The 24,794-nt window shown below is 35.1% G+C and overlaps 1 protein-coding gene across 6 annotated transcripts in view; it reads left to right on the top strand.

The window, feature by feature from the left end:
- ARAP2 (ArfGAP with RhoGAP domain, ankyrin repeat and PH domain 2) overlaps nucleotides 1-24,794 on the top strand; it is a 188,644-nt gene that overhangs the window by 115,901 nt on the left and 47,949 nt on the right. For 5 of the 6 annotated variants that reach the window (XM_055326211.1, XM_055326212.1, XM_055326209.1 and 2 more), the window contains exons 20-26: nucleotides 200-363; nucleotides 4,958-5,170; nucleotides 8,788-8,893; nucleotides 13,092-13,239; nucleotides 14,959-15,027; nucleotides 17,544-17,618; nucleotides 20,924-21,041. In XM_055326211.1, coding sequence (XP_055182186.1) covers nucleotides 200-363; nucleotides 4,958-5,170; nucleotides 8,788-8,893; nucleotides 13,092-13,239; nucleotides 14,959-15,027; nucleotides 17,544-17,618; nucleotides 20,924-21,041 — 893 coding nt within the window. The remainder of the gene's footprint in view (nucleotides 1-199; nucleotides 364-4,957; nucleotides 5,171-8,787; nucleotides 8,894-13,091; nucleotides 13,240-14,958; nucleotides 15,028-17,543; nucleotides 17,619-20,923; nucleotides 21,042-24,794) is intronic. The other variant, XM_055326215.1, reaches the window with a different exon arrangement.

The raw sequence follows: 24,794 nt of genomic DNA, 5'->3' as shown, positions 1-24,794 counted from the left end.
TCAGAGAACTTCCTGTACTTCCTGGAGAGATGTGACTGCACAGGCAAAAGAGAGATTGAATGGAAGCTAGTGGTAGATGGAGGGTTTTTCTTCTCATGTTTGAGACAAGATCATATTTATATGGATGTAAGGATCATCTGTCTAGAAGCAAGAATTAAAAAACCCAAATTATAATTTGAAATGCTTTTAAACTTTACAGAACATTATACATCCATGGACATACCAAGTTGGATTTCACAGTCTGGCATACTGCAATTGAAAAAGCAGCAGGTACAGATGGTAATGCATTACAGGATCAGCAGCTCAGCAAAAATGACGTTCCCATTATTGTGAACAGCTGTATAGCATTTGTTACACAGTATGGTAAGTATCAGAGTTTTTATTCAACCCCCAGAACTCATAGTATCATTCTTAGAGTTTTGAAGTGGTACCTCTATTGGACTGCATTAGAGCTCTTTATATTTGTAAGTACATCAATGAAAAATAAAAATGTAGCCACTGTTCAGCCAAATGCCATTCCTTCTCCCAATAAAATTTAAATTACATAATGTACTTTTACTATTTTTTCTTTTACATGCATAAAAAATTTAAATGCCATATTGAAAGAATATTTTGTAAAATGCATACTAAAAATAGGTCGAGGACTATATTTTACAAGCCCATATAGTACATCTAGGGGGATGCAAATGGTTTCCTAATAAGCATGTCTTTAGAAGTGGTGAACAATATGTAAAAGAATTTATTTTTTTGGTGCTATATATTCAAAATATGTGTGCACTTATTCATTCAACATGCTATTGTTCACATTGTTTGCATTAAGAATCATGGTTATTGTGGTAGTTTGACATAATTTTAACAGGCATTTTTATAAATAGCTTGCAAATAAAAAACAACTGGTTGACACATGGTCTAGCTTCATTTTAATTTGATATGCTATGATAATATTTTAGATATACCTGAAAAGTAAAGTATGCTTTGATGCTTCATGTTTATTTTCAAATTCCTTTAAATCCTCAAATCCCTTCTGTTATATATTTCCTTAATACTATAAAAGATAGAAATTTGTTAACTATATTTTTAATATAAGAATGTTTTCTACCTGTTAATCTGTAGATAAGTGCCATTGATTTAGATTACAGATGTGGGAAAGTAAAATGATCGATCTTATATTTTGGAAGGCAATTAAATTTAATTTTTCTTCTCTCAATATTAGAAGTGTCCTTGGGTGTTTTTAATTTGAAAAGAACGTGTAATCAGTGAGAGAGCTGCAGTAAAACATGTGTTATTAGTTTGTTATTTATTTATTATCTGTTGTGTGCCAGCTATTGATCTTAGTACTGGAAATACAGCAGTGGGAGTAAAAAGTTAAAGACAAAGCTGTGAATCATGGGATTCAGTATGAGAACTGACAGTAAACTCATATGAGCAAAATGTCAGAAATAACAAAGGCTATGAAGAAAATAATTTTTAGAAATTAAATTTATAATATGTGTATATTAATTTATTTTCTTCTGGGGAGAGTACCATTTTAAGTATTTTGCTTATTTCATATGTATTCCAAGTACAGTTATCATAGATACTCAGATTTACTATGTTTGAATTATATACCTACTGTAAATATGTATGTTATCACATTATGTGGCTATTACTCTATGAAGTTCCTACCTGTGATAATAGGTCTATTATCCTTATCAATGGTAATCATTTGTTTATTTGAAAATGGAGGAGGAGGGAGGTTATCATCTTCATTTATTAGTCATTCAGTATTACCACACTTGAATTTCATAGGTATATAAATGAATTACACACATATTATGTTTTAGCAAGAGTGTAACCTCATTGGGAATTTTCACATCATGTTAGTTTCATAATGGCATAGGGTCTTTCTTAAGCTGAGAAATGATTAAAATAACTTTATTAGCTCTAGTGTATCCAATTTAATGTTTCTCTGGGGAAATCAGAATTTTCTTTGTGGTGTTTCTTTGAATTTAAAATCATTAAGCATTAGATTGTTTTCAACCAAATTTCATACATTAAAACTACTTTGTAACTCTGGTACAAGGTACATTAACTTGCATATTAAAGTAATAAAGCCAATGAAAGACTTTTTATGTTTTGTTTTGTTTTTAATGAGCAGAACATGGGGAAAACCTCAATGTTACCAGGATGTATAGAAAGGAAGATATCATATGCACTTACAAAATGCCTAGTGAGGGTGCTTGGGTGGCTCAGTGGCTTAAGTGTTTGCCTTCCCGCTCAGGTCCTGATCCCAGGGTCCTGGGATCAAGCCCCTAGTGGGGCTCCTTGCTCAGTGAAGAGTCTGCTTCTCCCTCTCCCTCTGCCCCTCCTCCCTGCTTGTGCTATCTCCTTTTCTCTTAAATAAATAAAATCATAAAAAAAGGAAAAGAAAGAAAGAAAGAAAATGCCTAGTGATGAACAGAATGCAAGTGGTTGACTCAGAGCTTAAACAGTTGCAATTATTTTGAACTTCATGACATTTGTATTAAAATCTGAAGGCCATTTTTTATGCTCATAGTGTCAAGGTTTGAACTTGACTGAGTTCACAAATTTTTAGAGTTTTAATTTTTTGAATGAATTATAGTAGTTAGTTTCGGGGAGAAATTATGTTCACATGCAGTTAACTTGAGTTAGCTATTAGTAATTCACTCAACTAAACATATCTCAAAAACTTAGTTTTTTTTTGTTTGTTTTTATAGAAGTTGCTTATAGTTGCTTATTCTCACATTAAATAATTTATTGAGCTTTTACTAAGTTCTAGCCACCATGCAGTTAACTGTATACAGAGAATAAGACATAATCTTTGCTTTCTGGATTTTTACAGATTTTTGAGTCAGAGACAAACCCCTGAGCAGTTAGATCTCAAGTGTACAAAATTCTATGGTAGAGAGGTTTAGAAATTGGTACAGGGTGAATTTCACCCTGAGTAGGGGTGTACATAGAGATTTTCATGGGTAAGATATAGTGCCCGCCATGATTAAGAGAAAACAGGAGCTAGTTAGGAGAAGAAGGGAATAGGAATTCTAGGAGGAGGAACAGTGTGTGCCCATGTATAGAGTCATGAGGGAAGTTGTCTGTTGAGGGAACTTTGTGTAGTTAAATGTGGTCAGAACCTAATGAAAGAAGAATGGGCGATAAGAGGCAAGAGGGTTAAGCTTATTTGTGTAGAGCCTGAAACATTGTAATATATACTCAGACTTGCCCTTGAGGCTGTGGGAAGGTAGTATGCAGATTTTAAAGCATGTTGGTAACACCAGCAGACGTGCATCTCAGAACAAGCTGTTATCAATGTGGAAGCAATCTGTAGGGCTACACAAGAGAAGGGTCAGGGTGTTGTAAAAATGTAGTGAGGAATTGAGTGCAAAAAATAACAGTATATGGGATGGAAAGAAGGGGACAGTCTTGAGAGCAAGGTTATGATGAAAAATATATGTGACATGTGTTTTGTTTTAACATTGTGAGAAAGAAAAGTTCTGACCTATAAAGGACTGATGAGAAGGCACTGCTATGTGATGAGATACAGGAACAAGATAAAGAACATATTGGGATTGGTAGGTGAAATAGTGAATGGGGCAGGAGACTTAATTTCTCAGATTATTTTGATTTTTCCATGACAATAGTGTGCGTGCGTGTGTGTTGCATGTATGTTATAAAGTATCTATATATTAAAGTGTATGTGTGTATGTTTGAAATCTTAGAAATTAAAACCTAGATGTATGTAGTGGTAGAAGTGATAAAATAGGATGCAGTCACCCAGAGAATTTTGTGGGAGAGTCAGGAAGAGTTGAGACTTGAGGATGGATTTCTGGAATCATTAGTAAATACTAGATGGCAGTATAAATAGAGAACTGGAAGAGTCATCTAGAGGAGGTGGAAGGAAAGATATGGGGATTGTGATATTGTGATGTTATGAAAGCCATGGAACTAAAATAATTTCAGCGGGGATTTATTTGGAGTGTCAAACACTGTAGTGTTTTATTCAGTGTTTACTCACTGAGTAAAAATAGAAAAGCACCTAGAAAATAGGATGTCATTGGTATATTTGATGAAGATGGTCCCAATAAAGTAGGATTGGACACAGAAGCAAGATTGTGATTCAAGGATGAACAAGAGCGTGAGATGGTAGGAAGCATAAGTACAGGAAACTCAGTGGGTTTTGGAAGAAGGAGAGACCAGAGACTTGGGAGAGGGTGGGGGCAAGATAACATTATTTTTTTGTTGTTGTTTATATCATCATTATTCCCATCACTACTCTTTATTCCTCTTCCTCTTATTAACCACTCCTCCTCTTCCTGGTAGTTTATATGGGGCACTTGATGAATCAGTAAGTTTGAAAAGGAGATGACCCTTGGGGCACTTGGGTGGCTCAGTTGGTTAAGCATATAACTCTTGATTTCAGCTCAGGTCATGATCTCAAAGTTGAAAGATCAAGCCTTATGTTGGGCTCTGTGCTCAGGGTGGAGCCTGCTTTAGATCTTGAGATTCTCTCTCCTCCTGACCCTTCCAAAAAAAAAAAAAAAAAGAGGACTCAGCTCTTCATCTTGAAGATGAAAATGTGGAATGGAAATTAATATACAAATATGCGTGCAAGAGCATTAAAAAATTATACCAGAGATCTTACTTTTATTGGTAAAACTGGAGACAAGCTTGAATTCTGGGAGACAGAGTGAAGATAGGGTGCCTGTGGTACCATGAAAAACTGGGGGAAGGGGACCAGGGGCTTGCTAACAGCTGAGGTTGAAATAGTTTGTTCATCAGGTTTGCATTTTAAATGCTAAAATTAGTGGGTGAGGGAGCCTTTTCCCTCATGATGTTAATATCGACTCTTGGTTAATGATTTTGTCTTGTTCAGTATCCCAACATAAAAATTTTCTATTTCTAAGATATTAAAGTGGATTTTGATTTTTGACTTTTTTTGTTTAACTTTTTCTTAACAAAGGTTTAGGGTGCAAATATATCTATCAAAAGAATGGTGATCCTTTGCACATAAGTGAACTCCTGGAGAGTTTCAAAAAGGATGCAAGAAGCTTTAAATTGAGAGCTGGAAAGCATCAGCTTGAAGATGTGACAGGGGTGTTGAAAAATTTCCTCTCTGACATTGACGATGCACTTCTTACTAAGGAGCTCTATCCATATTGGATCTCTGCTTTAGGTAATCATATGATACCAAAGATAATAAATGCTTGCCTTCTAATTTGATAATTATTTTTTAAAATCTTTGATAATCTGAATATTGAAAGGAATAATGTACATAATGGCTTAGAACAGAAATTGCGCAAATATCAATAGTTGTTTATATCTACCTCAAAAGAAATGTATAGTAATGATTGCTAAATAGTGTGTTAAACTAATTCTTAGTTTTCAGGTTTCTTAGTGTTTGCTTTAACTTTGGAAGTGTTTCAGTCAAGTCCATGTATGCTATTAATTTCTCTTTAAGATTAAAATGAAAGATGTAAAATAGGATTGGTTTTATACCATTTCCCCATTGGCTCTTTGCCTCTATCATTTATTCTACCAATGTAGGAGTACATAACAACATTTTTTAAACTCTTTCCTTCTTCGTTTTCCCTTCATTAATTAAAAAAAAAAAGCAAGTTTGCTACAGTGTAAAATGATCCTAGAGAGGTAGCTTATTAAAATACTTACTGGGTTGATTCAGTAAAACTTCAATTTACATCTATTAATTCAAAATAACTCCTTTTACAAAAACATTACAAAAATGAAGCCTTTTAAACATACTTTTTTTTTTGTTTTTTTAAAGATTTTATTTATTCATGAGAGACACACACAGAGAGAGAGGCAGAGACATAGAGAGAGAAACAGACTCAATGCAGGGAGCCCGATGTGGAACTTGATCCTGGGACTCCAGGATCATGCCCTGAGCCAAAAGGCAGATATTCAACTGTTGAGCCACCCAGGCATCCCCAAACAATACTTTTAATCTCACCTTTCTAATAGAACTATTTTCATTTTTATTATTTTGTATTATTTGTCCCCACACCTATAATTTATATATAATCCCTATTAATGAACCACAAACATTTTTCATGTATCTATAGTACTTTCAAAATGATTTTCAGTCTGCATTTTTTAATTAAAAAATTTTCATTGAATGTTTTACTATAATTTACTAATACATTTCTCACTTGTATGTTTAATATATATCATGATTTTTTGCAAAATTCACCTTTGAATTTAACTATATGATGTTTCTCTGTTGAGAAATAGGCTTTTTCAATTAAAGTATTTATTTAATCTCAATGTAAGTATGATATTTTAAGAGATTAATGTAGAAATTATGTCATAAAACATCCACAGGTGAAAAACCATCCCAAGAATGACCCATATTAGTGTCAGTAAGAGGGGAATGGGATTGTTATTAAAGTAAAGCTTTTCACAGTTTGCCAATCCAGAAGCCCTTTATTTGCTTCCTGGTATTTCTCAAATCAATAGGTTCAACTGTAATTAAAAAGAAAGTTGATTGCATAATTATATGGGATATAAAATATGGAATCAGATAATATATCTCTTTAAGCCCAATTACCTTGCCACCCTTATTTTTGTCTCAAGAAGATTTAATCATAATTTATAACTATGAAATTATTTATAGCATCTCTATAAAGGCTTCCAAATTGTCTTTATTGTAAAACCAGTTATCAAAAATTTGAGGCAAATATACTTTTGCTCAATTATCAGGTTCTGTGACAAGATGTCTTTCATGTTGTCAATCTACCAGGAGGAGGTAGTTGGTAGATAGTAGCGTGTATCAAAGAGAAATGTGTTCACTTTTTACTTGCCTGTGAATTCTTTGAGAATTTACTTGGAGAAGGTTTTGGATACTAGGTCAGATAGTCTTAAAATTGTTTGCTTTTAGATCCAGCATAGCTCACCCTGACTTATCAGAAGTGCTCTGTGTTGGATCTGACAAGAATAACCTGGAACTTTCTGGATGACCTCATATTAGGAGAGATCTCTTGGGTCCTGTGCATTGAGGCAAAGAATGCCTTATGGTGTCATACCACCTATTAATACGATCTATGGTCTCTTTTTCTAAGAACACCAATAAATTGTCTGAAGTCTGTGGCTAGCTGAACAGTTCATTGTATTTTCTATATGACCTGAAATCTATCTTAAGTTTTACTTTCAAATTACTTAAGCTTTGCTTTGAAAATATCTATTTTACCCTTATTAGATTTGTGAAAATATGCTGCACCAGCATGAATTCTTGTTATAAGTGTGGTAGTACTAACTATATTTTATTAAATAAATACCACTAGGGCAGCCCGGGTGCCTCAGCGGTTTAGCACCGCCTTCAGCCCAGAGCATGATCCTGGAGACCCAGGATCGAGTCCCATGTCAGGCTCCCTGCATGGAGTCTGCTTCTCCCTCTGCCTGTATCTCTGCCTCTTTCTCTCTGTCTCCCATGAATAAATAAATAAAATCTTAAAAAATAAATAAATACATACATACATGCATGCCATTATAGTTAGAAACTGGATGAGAAGAGAGTAACTGTTTGGATTGTATTGATTGTACTATATTGATAATTCTTCATTCAATTCCATTATAGTCCTTTGAATATAATTTGGGTATTTTCCCCTTTTTTAGAAAGTCACCTACTAGCACATTTAAGTCTATATGATCATGTTTACTTTTATAGACCTTAACAGCAGGCTTAATCAGTATAAAAGAACTATCAGTTACAGTTTTAAATAGGAGTATACTTCAAACATGTACCACAGAGTTTCTACCTCCCCAGGGATCCTAATGCCCTTTATAAGTGACCGTGTACTTTTAAAGAATCATTAATGTGCTGCTGGTTTTCTGTGAATAGAATAGGTAGGGCTAAGCAGAAAATCAAAAAATCTTGTTTCCAAAGGTAGTTGGGAATTGCAAAGGAATATATAAGTGCAATTCCCTTAAGTTACAAAATCAGCACAAGTTATTTATTTGAAGAATGGCCCTTTATTTCCCTTGTGACTTAGCAGGTCAGATCAGACCCTAATTACACATTTTCTAGAGTCTGGAACTTTCGGGGTTCCTGAGTCTAGTTTCTCCATATATTTGACTTCCACGGTTTGGAGAGGGGAGTATAATTCCTTCTCATTTTCCTCTCTATAACTAATTCAAGTTCTGTTAGTGACAGAGACAGAGGGTCCAGGCTCCTCTCAGTCTGTGTCAGAGTTATCAGGGCCTACACATGACTCCTTCCATTGCCCCCTTCCCTTTCCCAAGGAGTTGGAGGTGCCAGGGTTGGTAAAAGGCCTTGTACATGGATCTGCAGAGTAATGCAATTCATAACTTTGGGATGGTTCATAGTTTTGGTAAGACTTTTATGATTTCACAAGAAAAAAAATCAGAAATGTCATTTTCAGATAACAGTGAAATCTTTCCATAGCCAAAGTTAAAGTAATTTTGGTTTATCTCTCAATTTTCACTGCAATTTTAGTTATAAATTGAATACATTCCTATTAGTTGAAGTTCAGTAGTTCATAAAGTGGAAAATGAAATGCAAACCTGGGTTTTGAAAGTGCTTTGTTTTTAATTAGAAAGTATTAGAATTACAGCTTATAACCATGTAATATTGATGTAAATGCTTTTCCAGAATTAAAGAAGTTCAAATGTTTATTCTGTTGAAACTTGATTAGATCACTTAGTGAAATACAGTAATGAATATTGTTTTAAAATACTGTTAAAATGCAAATATGTAATCCGGACTATTAGTTTAGGCCTAAAGTTGTTTTGTTTTGTTTCGTTTTTAACCTCTAGATACTCAGGAAGACAAGGAAAGAATTAAAAAGTATGGAGCATTTATACGTACTCTTCCAGGGGTCAACCGAGCAACATTGGCAGCTGTAATTGAACACCTGTACAGGTGGGTGGTTTCATGAACTTTCCTAGACATTTCAAACATGGTATTAGATAAGTCATTATTACTTAAATTTAAAGTAGTATAGCTAACTTTCTGTATGTGACTGAGAATTTCCCATCATATCTTAAAAATGGATCAATCTACCAAAAAGCTACTAGAATTGATAAATGTATTCAATAAGGTCATAGGATACAAAACAAAAATACAGAAATCTGTTGCATTTCTGGAGACTAATAATAAAGTAGCAGAAAGAGAAATTAAGAAAATAATTCCATACATAATTGCACCAAAAATAATAAAATACTTAGGAATAAACTTAATCAATGAGGTGAAAGGGTTATACTCCAAAAAATATAAATGTGAGACCTGAATCAATAAAAATCCTAGAATAAGACATAGTAATTTCTTTGACATTTGCCTTAGAAACATGTTTCTAGTTATCTTCTTGGGCAAGGGAAACAAAAGCAAAATTAAACTATTGGGACTACACAAAATATAATGCTTTTGTACAGCGAAGGAAACCATCAACAAAACCAGGCAGCCTACTGTTTGGGGGAAGGTATTTGCAAATGATATATCTGATAAGGAGTTAATATTCAAAGTATATAAAGAACTTCTACAAATCAATGACAGAAAAACAAATAATCTGATTAAAAATAGGCAGAGGACCTGAATAGATATTTCTTCAAAGACATACGGATGGCCAACATTACTTATCATCAGAAAAATGCAAATTAAAACTACCATAAGATATCCCTTACACTAGTCAGAATGGCTAGTATCAAAAAGACAGAAAATAATAAGTGTTGGCAAGGATATGGAGAGGAGGGATCCCTCATGCATTGTTGATGGGGATATGATAGTGTAGCTGCTGTGGAAACAGTATGGATGTTCCTCAAAACATTAAAAATAGAACTACCATATAGTCTAGTAATTCCACTACTGGGTATTTACTTGAAGAAAGTAAAAGCACTAATTCAAAAAAATATGCACCCCTATGTTTATTGAAGTATTATTTACAATAGCCGAGTCATAGAAGCAACATTTAGTGTCCATCAATAGATGAGTGGATAAAGAAGTTAGCAAATAAAACAGTGAAATACTACTTGGCCATAAAAAAAAATTGAGGTTTTCATCATTTGCAATATGAATAGACTTAGAGGATGTTATAGTAAGTGAAATAATTCAGACTGAGAAAGACAAATACCATATGATTTCACTTATATATGGAATTGAAGAAAGAAATGAACAAAGAAGGGAGGCAGGGAGAAAGACCCCCCCAAAAAAGAAAAAAAAAAAGCCAGATTCTTAAATACAGAGAACAACTGGTAGTTGACAGAGAGTTTTAAAATGAAATCCCCTGGGCACCTGGGTGACTCAGTGGTTGAGCTTCTTTGGCTCAGGTTGTGATCCCAAGTCCTATGATCGAGTCCCGCATCAGGCTCTCCGGCGGGACCTGCTTCTCCCTCTGCCTGTCTCCGCCTCTCTCTTTGTGTCTCTCGTGAATAAATAAATAAAATCCTAAAAAAAAAAAAAATACATGAAGACGAAAAGTCTTAAGACCACCATTCCCAAACTGAGCATCTGGATGTCCGAGTGAATGCACAAGAGTGCTGCAGGACATTTTATATTTTTTAAGGAAACAGCAACATTGGGACAGCTTTTAACATAAAAAATTTTACCATAGGAAGGATTGAGTGATTTGTCATGTGTTGACATACAGGGGATGCTTCACATCTAAAGGGGTATATGAGGAGGATGTGAAAGAAACATAAGTATGAGAAATGAGTAGAGGGTATTTTCTAGGAAACAGGTGTGCTAGGGGATGAGCTAGTTTGTAGTTGGCTGGCAGGTGCTTGTGAAAGGCTCAGGTGGTCATGTAAAAACATTTAGATTTTATTCCTTTAAGCCATAAAGAGTGATCAAATTTGTTTTGGGACAATAACCCATGAATGGGATTGATTGAGAAGAGATTAGAATAGATGCAGAGAAACTAATCAGGAAACCGTTTCCTTGGGCTTCTAATGAGAAGGCCTGTGTGAGAACGGACTCAGTGGGCTGAGTAGGAATCCTTGGGAATGATCGGGTGTGCGGCACAGAAATAAAGGAAGGGAAGGAAAAAGCTGTGTAGTGTGGACTTTATGCCAGAAATTAAGGCAGCTGCAGAAATGGAAGAGAAGAGAGATGAAGAGTAGCAAAGGAGGATGCTATCGCGGAAGGAAGTCTCACAAAAGGTGGGAACATTTGATAGAGTTGTCAGAAGTTTGAGAGGTCGATTTGGATAAGGTCAGGTTGATTTAGCATTTAATTCCATCCCTGCCTCAGATAACAGATCGCTTCCTCCATGACTAACATTTACTTAATTCCATTCACCAGATATTTATTACACACTCCAGTGTGATTAAAGCAAGAGTCCCTGATGGGGAGATGCTTCGTTTCTAGTAACACAGGCAGACCTGCAGATAAATTTTCCAGATACTTATAATTTAGTGTGATAAAAGTACAGGAGTGGTTTTGAGAGGGATGTCCACAATTATTACACCCTCCTCTATTAACCTGCAATTCCTTTTGCATCTTATAAATCACATATGATGATTGCACTTGTTCTGTCTCTGCTAGGCAATTTGGTATTTTATTGTGAGTTTGTAACATCACCTTTTACTGTTTTTTGTAACTACTAGAATCTCTGCTTTTTATAGACAAGTTTACCTAACTTAGTCTTTTGTTTTATTCCTTTGGTACATTTGGTCTCCTTTTTTAGTATGTATTTTAACTTTTATAAATCTAATTATGCAATTAAGCAGGGTCCTATTATATATAGTCAGTGGCAAGTAGCATCAACAGATACATCCATGTGTGTCACTTATAGGTGTCATCTGTGCATTTGTATCTATGTAAATTTCCTTTTATTGGGGTGAAGCCTGTAGTATTTTTTAAATGACTTTGCACTTAACATGTGTGAATTGACCCTTGAACAAAGCAGGATTTAGGGGCACTGCTCCCTCACACAGTTGAAAACCCATGTATAACTTTTGACTCCCTCAAAGTTAACTACTAATAGCCTACTGTTGACCAGAAGCCTAACCAGTAACATGTACAGCCAATTAACACGTATTGTGTATGATATATGTATTATTTATATACTATATTCTTACAGTAAAGTAAGCTACAGAAAAGAAAATGTTATTAAGAAAATCATAAGGAAAACACATTTATAGTACTATACTGTATTTATGGAAAAGAATCCACATGTAAGTGGACCCACAGAGTTCAGACTGTGTTATTCAAAGGTCAGTTGTCCTTTTAAGTGATCTTCATAAGACACAAATATTGTAGCCTACTCATGGGGAGAGTTGACTCTTCTGGTCGTGTCTGTACATTGTAAAAAGTCATTCTTAGTTATATCCAAGAAAAGTATACTTGTATTTTTAAGTTGTTTGCTTTTTGAAAGATAATATTCAATTTTGAATAACTGTACAAACCCATGCTGCCAAATATTTTCTCACCTGATTTATCCCTTCCTGGAAAACTCAGCTCTTCCTTGAATCTTGAATTTGGAACTCTCTCCTATACGCCTCCCAGTTCACCTCTCTTGCCTTGTTTCCGACTTACCTACTGCCCCTTATCCCCTCTTTCATTTATGGTTCAGTCCCGATAGTCATTTTCCACCATTGTGCAAGCGTATCTTAATCCTTAGCCTCAGATTGCACCATTATCTGTGACTATTTGGATATGGTGAGTCCCTCCTCCAATCAACAGACTTGCACTGCTTTATAACCTGTAGTCATATCTTCTTTTATTTTTTTCTTATGCTCTTAGCTAGACTGTAAACTACTTGGAAGAAAGAACTGTGCATTTTTCTTTAAATCACCACCATAGGGATCCCTGGGTGGCTCAGCGGTTTAGTGCCTGCCTTCAGCCCAGAGCATGATCCTGGAGTCCCAGGATCGAGTCCCACGTCGGGCTCCCTGCGTGGAGCCTGCTTCTCCCTCTGCCTGTGTCTCTGCCTCTCTCTCTCTCTGTCTCTCATGAATAGATAAATAAAATATTTAAAAAAAATAAATAAATCACCACCATACCTGTTATGTTAGAGACCTTCAGTATGTGTGTGCTAAGTAATGACAAATGGGTATTGTGACTAAAGTTCTGTGAAATTTTCATATAGACGTGTGTTGTAATGAGTTTTGCTTTTCTCTAACAGGGTTCAGAAGTGCTCAGAAATCAATCATATGAATGCGCATAATTTGGCCTTGGTCTTTTCATCCTGTTTGTTTCAAACTAAGGGACAAACTAGTGAAGAAGTGAATGTAATCGAGGACTTAATTAACAATTATGTTGAGATATTTGAGGTAAATATTTTATATCCTGCCCTTGTTAAAATAGTTTTGATGTTACTGTTGAAAAAAAAAAATATATATATTTTAGGATGTTTATAATCAAGTTTTTATGAATGTCTAAAAAAAATAAGGGATAGTTATATGATCTTTAATATATTAGGTACAACTAGCCTTTTAAGCCATAGCCATTCATTTAAATTTGGCTGTTTTTAAAGCCATGTGGTGGTGCCTTTTGTACAGAATATTTCTACTTACGGTGATTCTGTGGCTTTTTTCCCTTGTCAGTATATGTATGCATTAAGTGTATCTAGACTTTCACAAATTTAGTAATAAATACCAGGCTGATAAATTCTGCAATTGAATGCATTTTAGTGTTTTCTTTTTAATAGTGTCTGAATTAGAAGTGAATAAAATCCTGATATAATATCCTGTGGTTTTTTTTTTACTAAGTTAACAGTTTTAATTATTTGACTTTCAGTTTGCTATTTTATGAAGTCAATATATTCGTGTTTCATCATAAAACTGTCAGAATGAGGATGATTTCTTAGTTGAAAGAAGTAAAAATAGAGGAAATAAGCCCAGGGTTTGAATATGGGGGTGGGGGAGAATTTAAGGGATCTGGATCAAAGCTCCAGTTTCATCACTTGATTACCACTGGCATCTTAATTACCACTGTCAGAGTACTAACTTTTGGGGCCCTCTGTTAAATGGTGTTGTATAAGACTTCTTGTTTTCCAGGGTTATGGCTATGTTAGTTGAAATCAAGTGGGCTAGTGTAATAGGTTATTATTTTTTAAAGATTTTATTTATTCATTCATGAGAGAGAGACAGAGAGAGAGAGAGAGAGAGAGAGAGACAGAGAGACAGAGAGGCAGAGACACAGGCAGAGGGAGAAGCAGGCTCCATGCAGGGAGCCCGACATGGGACTTGATCCTGGGTCTCCAGGATCACGCCCTGGGCTGAAGGCAGGCGCTAAACCGCTGAGCCACCCGGGCTTCCCTGTAATAGGTTATTATTTATAGGCTTACCTTCTTTTAGTAAGTGATCACAAGATTCCTAAAGGGAAAAAAACTATTTTAGGAAAATAAAAACAAGCATTTTGTATCTTATTTTATATAGGAATGGACACCAAAATTGTTGGATTCTCTTTGCTCTTTGATCTCTTTTTTCTTTCTATATGTGTCCACTGTTTTTGATCAACAGCAGCTTCTTTTCAATAATTCTGATGCTGAGAAATGAAACAATTAGGAACAAAAATAACATATGGCTTTACATGCTCTCTTTATTTTCTATTTTTTGTACTGTTACCTGAATAAAAAAAAAATAATGGTTATCTTTGTAGTTTTGCTAACTCTCACCTTACGTGGTGGATATTTCATATGCACTTAATGAGGATTTCAGTTTGAGGCATGAGTCCTGTCTCTCAACTTACATAAATATTGTAGTGAATCATTTGTCAGCCCCTTTGCTTATTAAGTTGCTTAGTGATACAGCTTCCATTGATGGAATCCACAGCTTGAAGTAATATCATCAGAAAATGCTCTGAATTTTATGAAGCTCTGTCATGTTGACTTTATTTCTGCCCTACTATATGGGCCTGTGCTGATTAAGATGGCCATTCTCATTTATTTTTAAATTGTTGGTCTTTATAAATTCCTGAAGAGTTATGTGAGGACGAGTACCATCACTCCTTGTATTTTATTAGAATGTCCCAAATTATATTTTAAACAGGTTAAAGAAGACCAAGTCAAACAAATGGACATAGAAAATAGCTTTATTACCAAGTGGAAAGACACTCAAGTGAGTAGAAATAGTTAGATCTCCAAAGAATTAAAAACAAAAAAAAATTAAATTAAAACAACAAAAAAACCAAAAAACTTCTGTTGTAAGTAAAGATGTTTCTTGTATTTATTTTCAAGTTCCTGTTTGAAGCAAAATAAAAGTAATGGGGGAAAAAGAACCTAGATAAAATAGTTGTGTAATTCTGCAGCATGTTGCTTATATGCAAAATGCCAAAGTATGTTAATGTAAATTTTTCAAAATACAGAGGGAAAAATCATTATTAATCATATCAGTGCCCTTTATAAAATCAATTTTTAGTTACAAATGCGCTATTAAAAATGCCAGTGGATTTCAAAGGAAGCATTTAAAGCCAAAGAAATACCAGAGTAAATTGAAAATTCAGCTCTATAATGATTCTTTCCATTATGATTTTGAAAATATAAATTATTTCCTTTATGCTTTTGCTCTGCATGCTCTCAGATGATTATATTAGTGGAATGTTTCTAATGTCATCTTTGTCACATACGCTGATTTATGTCTTAAATTGACTATTTTCTAAATCTTCTTTTGCTTTCCTGAGTCACATTATATATATTAAATTTGTGTGTTCAGGTTGCCCTGCGGTTTTCTAGCGTACCTTGCCTTGTTTGATGAACATTCACTGGATTTTCTTAAAATTCATATTTAATCTTCTAATCACTAGGAATTATAGTGGATTCAGGACACCAATGTAAATAATATCAATGGGTCAAATATATTCTTTTTATAGATGTACACAGGGAATGAGGTAAATGCTAACTTATTAATCAAACTCTAAATTTACCTTATTCCTGATATCAGAGAAGTCATTGGAGGTACCATTCCATAAGAAGCCGGGGAGTAAAGGCTTCCATTCTAGTGCCCGAGATCCCTGAGTACTAGTACTGTGATATCCTACTTACCTAAGAAAGCTTCTCCTCTATTTTGACCTTAAGTAAGTAATGCAGCCTCCAGAGGAGTTAACTGTAACACTAAAAAAAAAAATCTAACTTACCAGTTCTCTTAAATTACTGCTTTTTGGGGAGTTTCAGTCATGAAATAAAGTGTTGTGTGAGCCCAAAGGATAATCTTTGGCAGCATTACCTATGTTGTTATTAGATGAAGTATGAGTGTCCTCCTGCATTTTTATCTTTTGTATTCATACTACAACAATGAAATGAGTCTTGGCTGCTTTTTAATTAAGTACAAGTCAGTAAATAGAAGAAAAGAATTGTCTATAAAATAGAGTAATTGGACAAGAAAAGTAGAGGACTTCGGAGAAACCTGTTCTTTTGCTTGTGTTTTTCTCTAATGCATTCAAAACTCTGCTATGGTGTATTTTTTTGACAGCCTCCATGTCTTCTCCCTGTTTGAATTTCGTAGCTATTCTTGTTTTGGCTTCTCTCTATGAGTCCTTTGTGTTTGCGTTTTTAATTTTTAAAATGTGTCCTTCCTGGAGAGCTGTTTATGCAAACACAGTGAAAAGTAGAAATGTCAACTGTATCTTTTCTTCCCTTGAATTTTTGTGTAGCATATCAAAAGTGAGGAAGAAAAATTAGAAATAAGCTATTCTAAGTCTGTAGAGCCAGAATAATTAAGAACACTTCCTCAAAGTACATTTTTAATGTTTTCCTCACTAATTTGTTCATCAGGTTTTATTTTTAGGCAAATTTAACTTCAGAATGATTGTTTCTCCAATATGATCATTTTTTTTTAGTTGGGAGATATTATTTCTAAGTGGTTACATAACTTGAGGGAATTTCTGAAAAAAGCTATCCCAAATTTTTTCATAGATTTATTTGATTCTTCGTTAATCTTTTCCACATTATACTGTCGATCTACATAGTGATAGTTTATGGTTTTTGTTTTCTGGATTTTCTCTCCTTCACTAAATGTCTCCTGGGTTATCATAGTGACCCAAATATTAGAACGGTAAATGGTTGGCTGAAGATAATTAAAATAAAAATTTATCTTCTTCATCTACTTTATTCTATCACTTCACTTTTTTTTTGCTAAATACACTTTCTCTATTTTTAGCTTTAATATAGCTCCAACCTAATTTATCCTCAAGTTTCAATTTTTTACATACCTCTTTGAAAATTTAGCAACACCTATTTCCCCTTTTAATTATTGATATGATACCCACACTGTAGATTAGAGGGCAATTACATATGGATCATTTTCACTTCTCATTTTGCCTATCCTAGTAATATACATAGTGATGGCTCTTATAATTTCTGTTGTTGAAGTCAGCATATTCTCATTGTAGCCAGATGCATTATTTTACTAAGAATAAGGAGTATTTTAGGACATTAAACTCTTGACTAAGAGATGAAAAAAAATTGCACTGTAATTATATCATTTGTGTAGATTCCTTGTCAACCACATCTGGAAAATCGGTATCATGCTATTGACAGGCTCATTCAACTACTTTGAAATATTTAGAAATAGGACTAGGATTTTCTGTCTTAAGTGTCATACTTACATTTGCTGTTTTCACATCTGCCCCTTTCTAGGTTTCCCAGGCTGGAGATTTATTAATTGAAGTCTATGTTGAAAGGAAGGAACCTGACTGCAGTATTATAATTCGGGTGAGTCCTCAAGATGGATGTAAACTTTTGGAAATTGCAAGTATTAGTATGCAGTAATTAGGTATCTTGAATTTTCCATTATTTTTTTGTATTTTATCTGTCCAGTTCAAAGGGCTGATTGATAGGATTGACTTTTTATTTCAATATCCTCCAGAAATTCCATGTTTTAGTCATTTGGAAAGAGAACATCTTAGATGGTCTAGGTTATGGCTAGGACTTTCTGTAGGTTCTAGAAAATAACCTGACCTCAAATTTTGTTCCTCTTACTCTGAGTTGAAATTGTTTCACCTGTAAAATGGGGAAAAATTAGAGTATTTACATTGTATCATTGATGTGAGTCTTCACTAAAATACTGCATTGCAAAACAGTAAGTTGCTTGGCACATAAGTGTTTAATAAATAATTAATACCACTAGTCCTATATTATTTTTATTATTTATTTCAGTTGGTCATTACCTCAGCTCCAGGGGGTAGGTGAAGCAAGTAATGTCTCAAGTTTACATGAAAAACTGGGAATTAAAAGTATTAAGGCCAACAGATACTGGGGTCATCCCATTTCTAACCTCATGGTCATCATACTGTTTTGTATATTCCTTAGAGTAATAATACCCAAAGCATGCTTTCCACTCTTGTGTTTTAGACTTCCTGTCTTTCAATTTACTTGAATATTGGACAATTCTTCTCTGTTTTAGGAATATGATACTTTTTTTTTCCTGAATTAAAGTATCCTTCTTATGCGGTCATATCCTGTACTTAGTCTGCCTGAGGGAGAGTAACAGTGATAATTCAGATTCCTGCTTAGTTAAGACTACATTCTTGGGATGAGGAAAACATTCTGCCATCTAAAGTCTAAGATTTAAAGTTTTATGTATTTCTGGACTTTAGTTTTGTTAAATACATTGTAATTATTAATCTGTATTTTTTTAATTGATTATATATTAAGTCTGTGTAGCACTGGTCATTAACTCACTGAGAACATAGAGTGAACTACTGTAATCATAAGTTTTGTCCCTAAGAGGGCAGGAACCTTGACATCAAATTTCTTACGCTGATGGTGGTATGTTGGTAATAGGGGACACAAGGAAGTAGTAGATACAGTCAGCACAGGTTCATCAGTAACTAGAAGAGGTATTCAGAGCACATGACCTAACTCCCTCTACACACAAACTCTCTAATAGCTCATTTTAATTTTGTCCTACTTAAAAGACCATAACACAAGCTATTACAATTGAACAAATTTCTTACTTATTTTAAGTGTATGCCCATAAAGGACTGTCTAGTTTCACCTATAACAACTCCCAAATTCTCTTTAAAAACAACGAAAGCTGTATAAAAATAATCATTAACATTTGCTTCATGCTTAAGACTTTAGAAAACTCTTCAGTTATATTTATTTCAGTTGGTCATTACCTCAGCCCCAGGGGGTAGGTGAAGCAAGTAATGTCTCAAGTTTACATGAAAACAAACTGGGAATTAAAAGTATTAAGGCCAGCACAAACCGGGGTCATCCCATTTCTAACCTCATGGTCATCATACTGATTTGTATATTCCTTAGAGTAATAATTCCCAAAGCGTGCTTTTTGTAGTTCTAGTAGTTCTAGGAATTTTTTTTGTCCTTGGGAGTCTTCTGGGACAAGGAATGGAGTTCTGTTTCTCCATTCCTATGTCAACCTGAGTCACTCCCTGCTGACTCTTTCACAGTTTGGTTTCTCCGTAATTTATTATTTTAAGAAAGGGTTATGCTTCGGGACACCTGGGTAGCTCAGTGGTTGAGCATCTGCCTTTGGCTCAGGTCATGATCCCTGGGTCCCATGATGGAGTCCCACATCAGGTTCCCCACAGGCAGCCTGCTTCTCCCTCTGCCTGTATCTCTGCCTCTCTCTCTCTCTCACACAAATAAATAAATAAAATATTTTTAAAAACGAAAGAAAAAAAGGGTTATGCTTCTTAAAAAAAAAAAAATGTGAGGGATCCCTGGGTGGCTCGGCAGTTTAGTGCCTGCTTTTGGCCCAGGGCATGATCCTGGAGTCCTGGGATCAAGTCCCACATCAGGCTCCTTGCATGGAGCCTGCTTCTCCCTCTGCCTCTGTCTCTGCCTCTTTCTCTCTGTGTCTCTCATGAATAAATAAATAAAATCTTTTTTTAAAAATGTTAAAGCTGTTCAGATGAACAACATCATTGAAATGATTCATCTAATGTTTCTATTACTTAAAGTTTTCTGATTTTCCCAGATAGAGGGCTTTTTAAATTCTTTTTAAGATTATATTTCATTGGACTTTTAAAAATAGAAACCAGTATACTTTATTGTATCATTAATATATTCCACTATACATTCCACAAAGTCCAGGAGATAGATTGTAGGAGTTAACTGTAACAAAAAGTGTTTTGTTTCTTATATGTGTGTAATATGCTTGTGGTCAAGAATGGACAGGAGAAATGGTAATGAGCACATTCTTTTTTGAAGAAACTTTTAAAGAGTTAACATACTTTACTGAAATTATACAAACTAGGTTGCAGTTGCAATATCCTAATGCTTAAAACATCTTCTGTTTGTTCAACATTATAACTAAATTCATACTGAGAAAAGCCAGCTTGCTTTTGTCCAGTATGCATTTAAGATTGGCAGAAACAGAAGCAAGAAGAAACAAATCAAAAATCCCAAAACTCCCTGAAGAAGATGGTGTTGCTTATGCTATGGCCTGAGGCTGTGGGACTCTTGTGGAGCTGGCCCCAAGGCTGGCACTGCACACTCTGCCCTCTGCCCTGCAGTCCTGGCTCCAGCATGCTTTGGTAGCCCACCATCTGTCACTTGGCAGGCAGGGCACACCACAGACCACTGAAACCCTGGGGCTTTTTGGCATAGTAGACAGCAGTTGATTGTGTGTAATTCAGGGCCCAGACTGAACAAACCAAACCATTTTGAACTCTTGATTATTGAACTGATGAATGAAAATTGTTAGTCCTGGAATACCACTGGATTCATTGTCTGGTGAAGGTCTTTCTGCGTATGACTAGGTATAGTCTTCCCTCCTTGAGTGAGCTAATTGATCACTAAGCAAGAAAAAAATTCTTCCTGATGTCTATATTATAACATCTTTTTTTTTGCACTCACATTAAAATATTTTATGGAGAAGATCTGAACAGGCTGTGTTTTCTATGTGCTTAGAGAAGCTAGGTAAGCAACTAAGTAAGAAACTTGGAGCATTTTAAGTAAGTTGGTAGATGGGGTGAGAGCACTACTGGCTCTGTCATTAGTTGACTTCTGTGTCTGACATTCCTTCTGAAGAAACTTTACCTCTCTCGTAGATATCTCCAGTGATGGAAGCAGAGGAATTAACTAATGATATATTAGCAATAAAAAATATAATTCCTACGAAAGGCGATATCTGGGCCACATTTGAAGTCATTGAAAATGAAGAGCTAGGTAAGTGATTTTCATGCTAATATTCTTAACTTCCTTACAGTGTGAAGAAGTACTATTTTTGTGACAAGTCATTACAGACATTTTATGCTTTTTAAAGATTAATATCTCATTTTGAATTCCCTTCTACCTTGGTGCGTGTGTTAGTATGTTATTGCCCCTTGAGGTTGCCCTCCTATGATTTTACTCATCTCAACAGTTAGATTATTTAATTGACTATAAAAATATAGTGCAAAGCATTAGGTGCTATGTTGCTGCTTTACGAAATAGGCCTTTGTTTATAAGGACAAGCGGTTTGATTTGTAATAATATTCTAAATGGCCACCTACCTCATTTCGATATGTTACCCTTTTAACAAAAACAAAGAATGTTCATTTAAAAGATGATTTGTTATTTTAAAAGACAATTTGTGTTAAGCCTAGTGGAAGCTTCTTTTTTGGATTTTCCCCTTTCATCTGTCTGTAGTGGAGTGAATCAGATATTTTGCCATCTTTTATCTCAGACGTGGGAGGATAAAGGGAGCTTTGAAAACACCTTGACTACCCCAGTAGTCAAATGCTGAATAAGCTTTACATTCTAATGACACCATTTGGTGGTTAAAGACCTGTAGGAAAAAAAAAAAAGAAAAGATGCAGAATATCTTTGTACCTTGACCATCTGTCTAGCTGATACCTCCTCAGGTCTTGGGACCCTTTCAAGTATACTTGTCAAACCGCCAAAAGTAGTCTTGCCACCTGCAAGCTCAAGATAGAAATTGAAATTCAACATCAAAATACCCCATCGTGTATTATTAGGAGTGTTGCAGTCAGTGTTAGAAGGAAATGGGATGTCAGATACTTTGTCTTTTTGTTAGTTCATCTTGATGTTTTCATATCAAGCATGAAAACATAGTTCTTTAAAAATCTAATCTGTATTAAAAAGTAATTTTATACTATTCATTGTGAGGAGTCAGTGGCTCCCATGGTTTAGTGTTGGTTCACACTGTGTCTCCCCATATTCAGTCATCCCCATGTACAGGAAGCGCTCCAGCAGATGAGCACTGCGGCCCACTACTTCTTTTTTTTTTTTTTAATTTTTATTTATTTCTGATAGTCACAGAGAGAGAGAGAGAGGCAGAGACATAGGCAGAGGGAGAAGCAGGCTCCATGCACCAGGAGCCCGATGTGGGATTCGATCCTGGGTTTCCAGGATCGTGCCCTGGGCCAAAGGCAGGCGCCAAACCGCTGCGCCACCCAGGGGTCCCCGGCCCACTACTTCTAAGCTCAGGTGAGCTTAGAAGCTCACCTTCTTTGCTTCAGGTTTTTTTTTTTTTTGTCCTCTCTGTAGCCTTTATTGTTAATGACCATTCCCTTTCCCTTTCCCATTCCCTTTGAAGGTCTTCAATGTTTTCGATGCTGTGTGGTTTCTCCTCCTGGCCCTCTCACTGTTTTATCTTATTTGTCACTTCTTCTGTCTATCCCCTACGTGATAGATTTCTGCTGACTCCATCTCCTTTGCTATCTTTTCTCACTTTACATGTTCTCTATAGACAATCCCCTCCTCCTCTGTGCTTGCCCAACCTGGAGGAGCTGGGGTTTTCCCACTGTACCTTTACTCTCCCCCATCTGGCCTGCCTGTTGACCTTTAAAACCCATACTAAAGGTTCCATTGCACTTTGTCTTATATTTTCTTATAGTGCCTATCACGTGGGTTTATATTTGTCTCTTGATGAGAACTCCTTAGAAGGAAAGAGGGGCTTTCTTTCTTTTGTCTTTAGTGTCTGGCATAGTGCCTTGTACATAGCTGCCATGCAATTAAAGTCTACTGGTGAAGCACAGTTTTGCATTACTATAGGTATATGGGTGGTATAGTCTTTTGATTTTTGTTGTTGTTTCATTTTAAGGAAAAGGGGATAGGTTACTAGATTCATCATAATTGTGAGTAAAAGATAACTGTCAGTATTACTGCCAAAAGTATCTTTCTGAATCACAAATAAGATCATATTGTTCCACCCTTTAAGGGTTTAAAACCCTTTTGTTATTTTCTAATTGCCCATCCTTCAAGATCCAGTTCAAATAACCCTTCTTCCATGTTGATGTTTAGATGAACATAGTTTTCACTGAGCTTTTTCTGATTATTTGTTTATTGATCTATAATACTGCATATTATCAGACTAGTAGAATAGTAATGTATATACATCTGATTCTGTCCTAGACCATATGTTTTTCAGGACATTTACCATATTTTTTTAGACCTTTATATCTGTCACTATCTCTAACATAGTGCATTGGTGTGGAACATTTCCTACAAATATCTTGTTAACTAAGGTGGTACAAAAAATAGATGCATTCTGGACTTGAGTGACTTGGACTGTGATTAGCTGTATCAAAATGTGAAAGGTACATGCAAAGTGACTCCTGCTTACAAATTAGGAATCACTAGGAGATAGATCTCAAGGCCCTGGTTAGTTCTTAGATAGCTGATTGTTTCCTAAATGCTTCTGTTTCTGTTGTTTTTATTAGGATATCCTCAGCAAAATCATGAATCATGGATTTGGGGTAGCCAGCCTCTCCCTGCTGCCCTTAATCTCTCAGGAATTAAGTCAATGCATTTCCCTGTGTCACATCATTGGAGCTCTGTGCCTTTGGGCATTGGTGCTCCTGACTGAAGGAGCAAGCAGAATGAAGGAGGATAGGAAGGAAGTATAATATATAGCTAGAAGAGAGATTGCAGTGTATCTGGAAACATCATTATTAGACTTTTCTTGGGAAATGAGATCTCTCTTGCTTCCTCTGAAAATGAGTATCAATTTGCATATGACAATCAGTTCATCACAAATGGTAAGACTCTATTGAGTTTTTACTTGTTGTTCCTTCTCTCCAATTAAAAAAGTTATCTTGATGAAAATATAAAAAGACGTAGGAGACCTCAAGTTGTTTCAATTCGTGACTATCTAAATATATAACCAAAGGAACACCCCATGTACACCAAGAAAATACATTTGATGGAGTTAAGAATTCAGATTTGGCATGGTTTTAATATTTGGTCAACTTTTTAAGTAGAATTCTCCAGAAGAGGAAACTAAGATCATTTTTACTGCTTCTAAGGGAGCAGTGCTAAGAAAGCATCAGAGGGGCCTATGATTTTGCTGGCTTCTGAAGCAGATGGGAACCTGTGCACTCCATCTGACCTTCTGAAATGTTAAAAGCTTTATTTCTAGTAACATGCAGGGAAGATAAAGTGAAATATAAAAAGAAGATAAAAGTGAAGGCGTTGGTAGTTACAAGATTGTAGTTGATAGGAAGAATGTCAGCAAGGAATTGCTGCTTTTTCAAATGTGAGTATAAATCCCCAAGTAACAAAGTAAACAAAAATAAATCAATAGGTAAATAGGTAAATAAGTGAACCAGAAGTGCTGGATTTTAAGTGTGAGTAAACTTTAAAGCAATAAGTTTCTACCCTATCATATCCATTGCCCCTTTTTATAATAAATATTTTGTAATGTTCCCTTTACTCTTTGAGTTAAGCTATTATACTTTTTAAGAAATTAATAGGCTTCCCTAATTATATAAAAATAAGAGGAAAATATGTATTATATAAATGCTCAGATACTCCTATGTGGTTCAGGATAATTAAAATAGATTTGTAAGCCTATAAATGGAATTACCATAGATGTGACAACTATTAATGCAGACACATGTTGATTTGTGACTCATGTATCATTAACATCATTATTGTCATTGGTGAAATGGTGTCTTAGTCCATTCAGACCACTAT

This window comes from Nyctereutes procyonoides, unplaced genomic scaffold, assembly GCF_905146905.1.
Source record: "Nyctereutes procyonoides isolate TBG_1078 unplaced genomic scaffold, NYPRO_anot_genome, whole genome shotgun sequence".
Taxonomy (NCBI): domain Eukaryota; kingdom Metazoa; phylum Chordata; class Mammalia; order Carnivora; family Canidae; genus Nyctereutes; species Nyctereutes procyonoides.
Note: the sequence above shows the minus strand (reverse complement) of the source record. Positions and strands in the feature narration are given on the sequence as shown.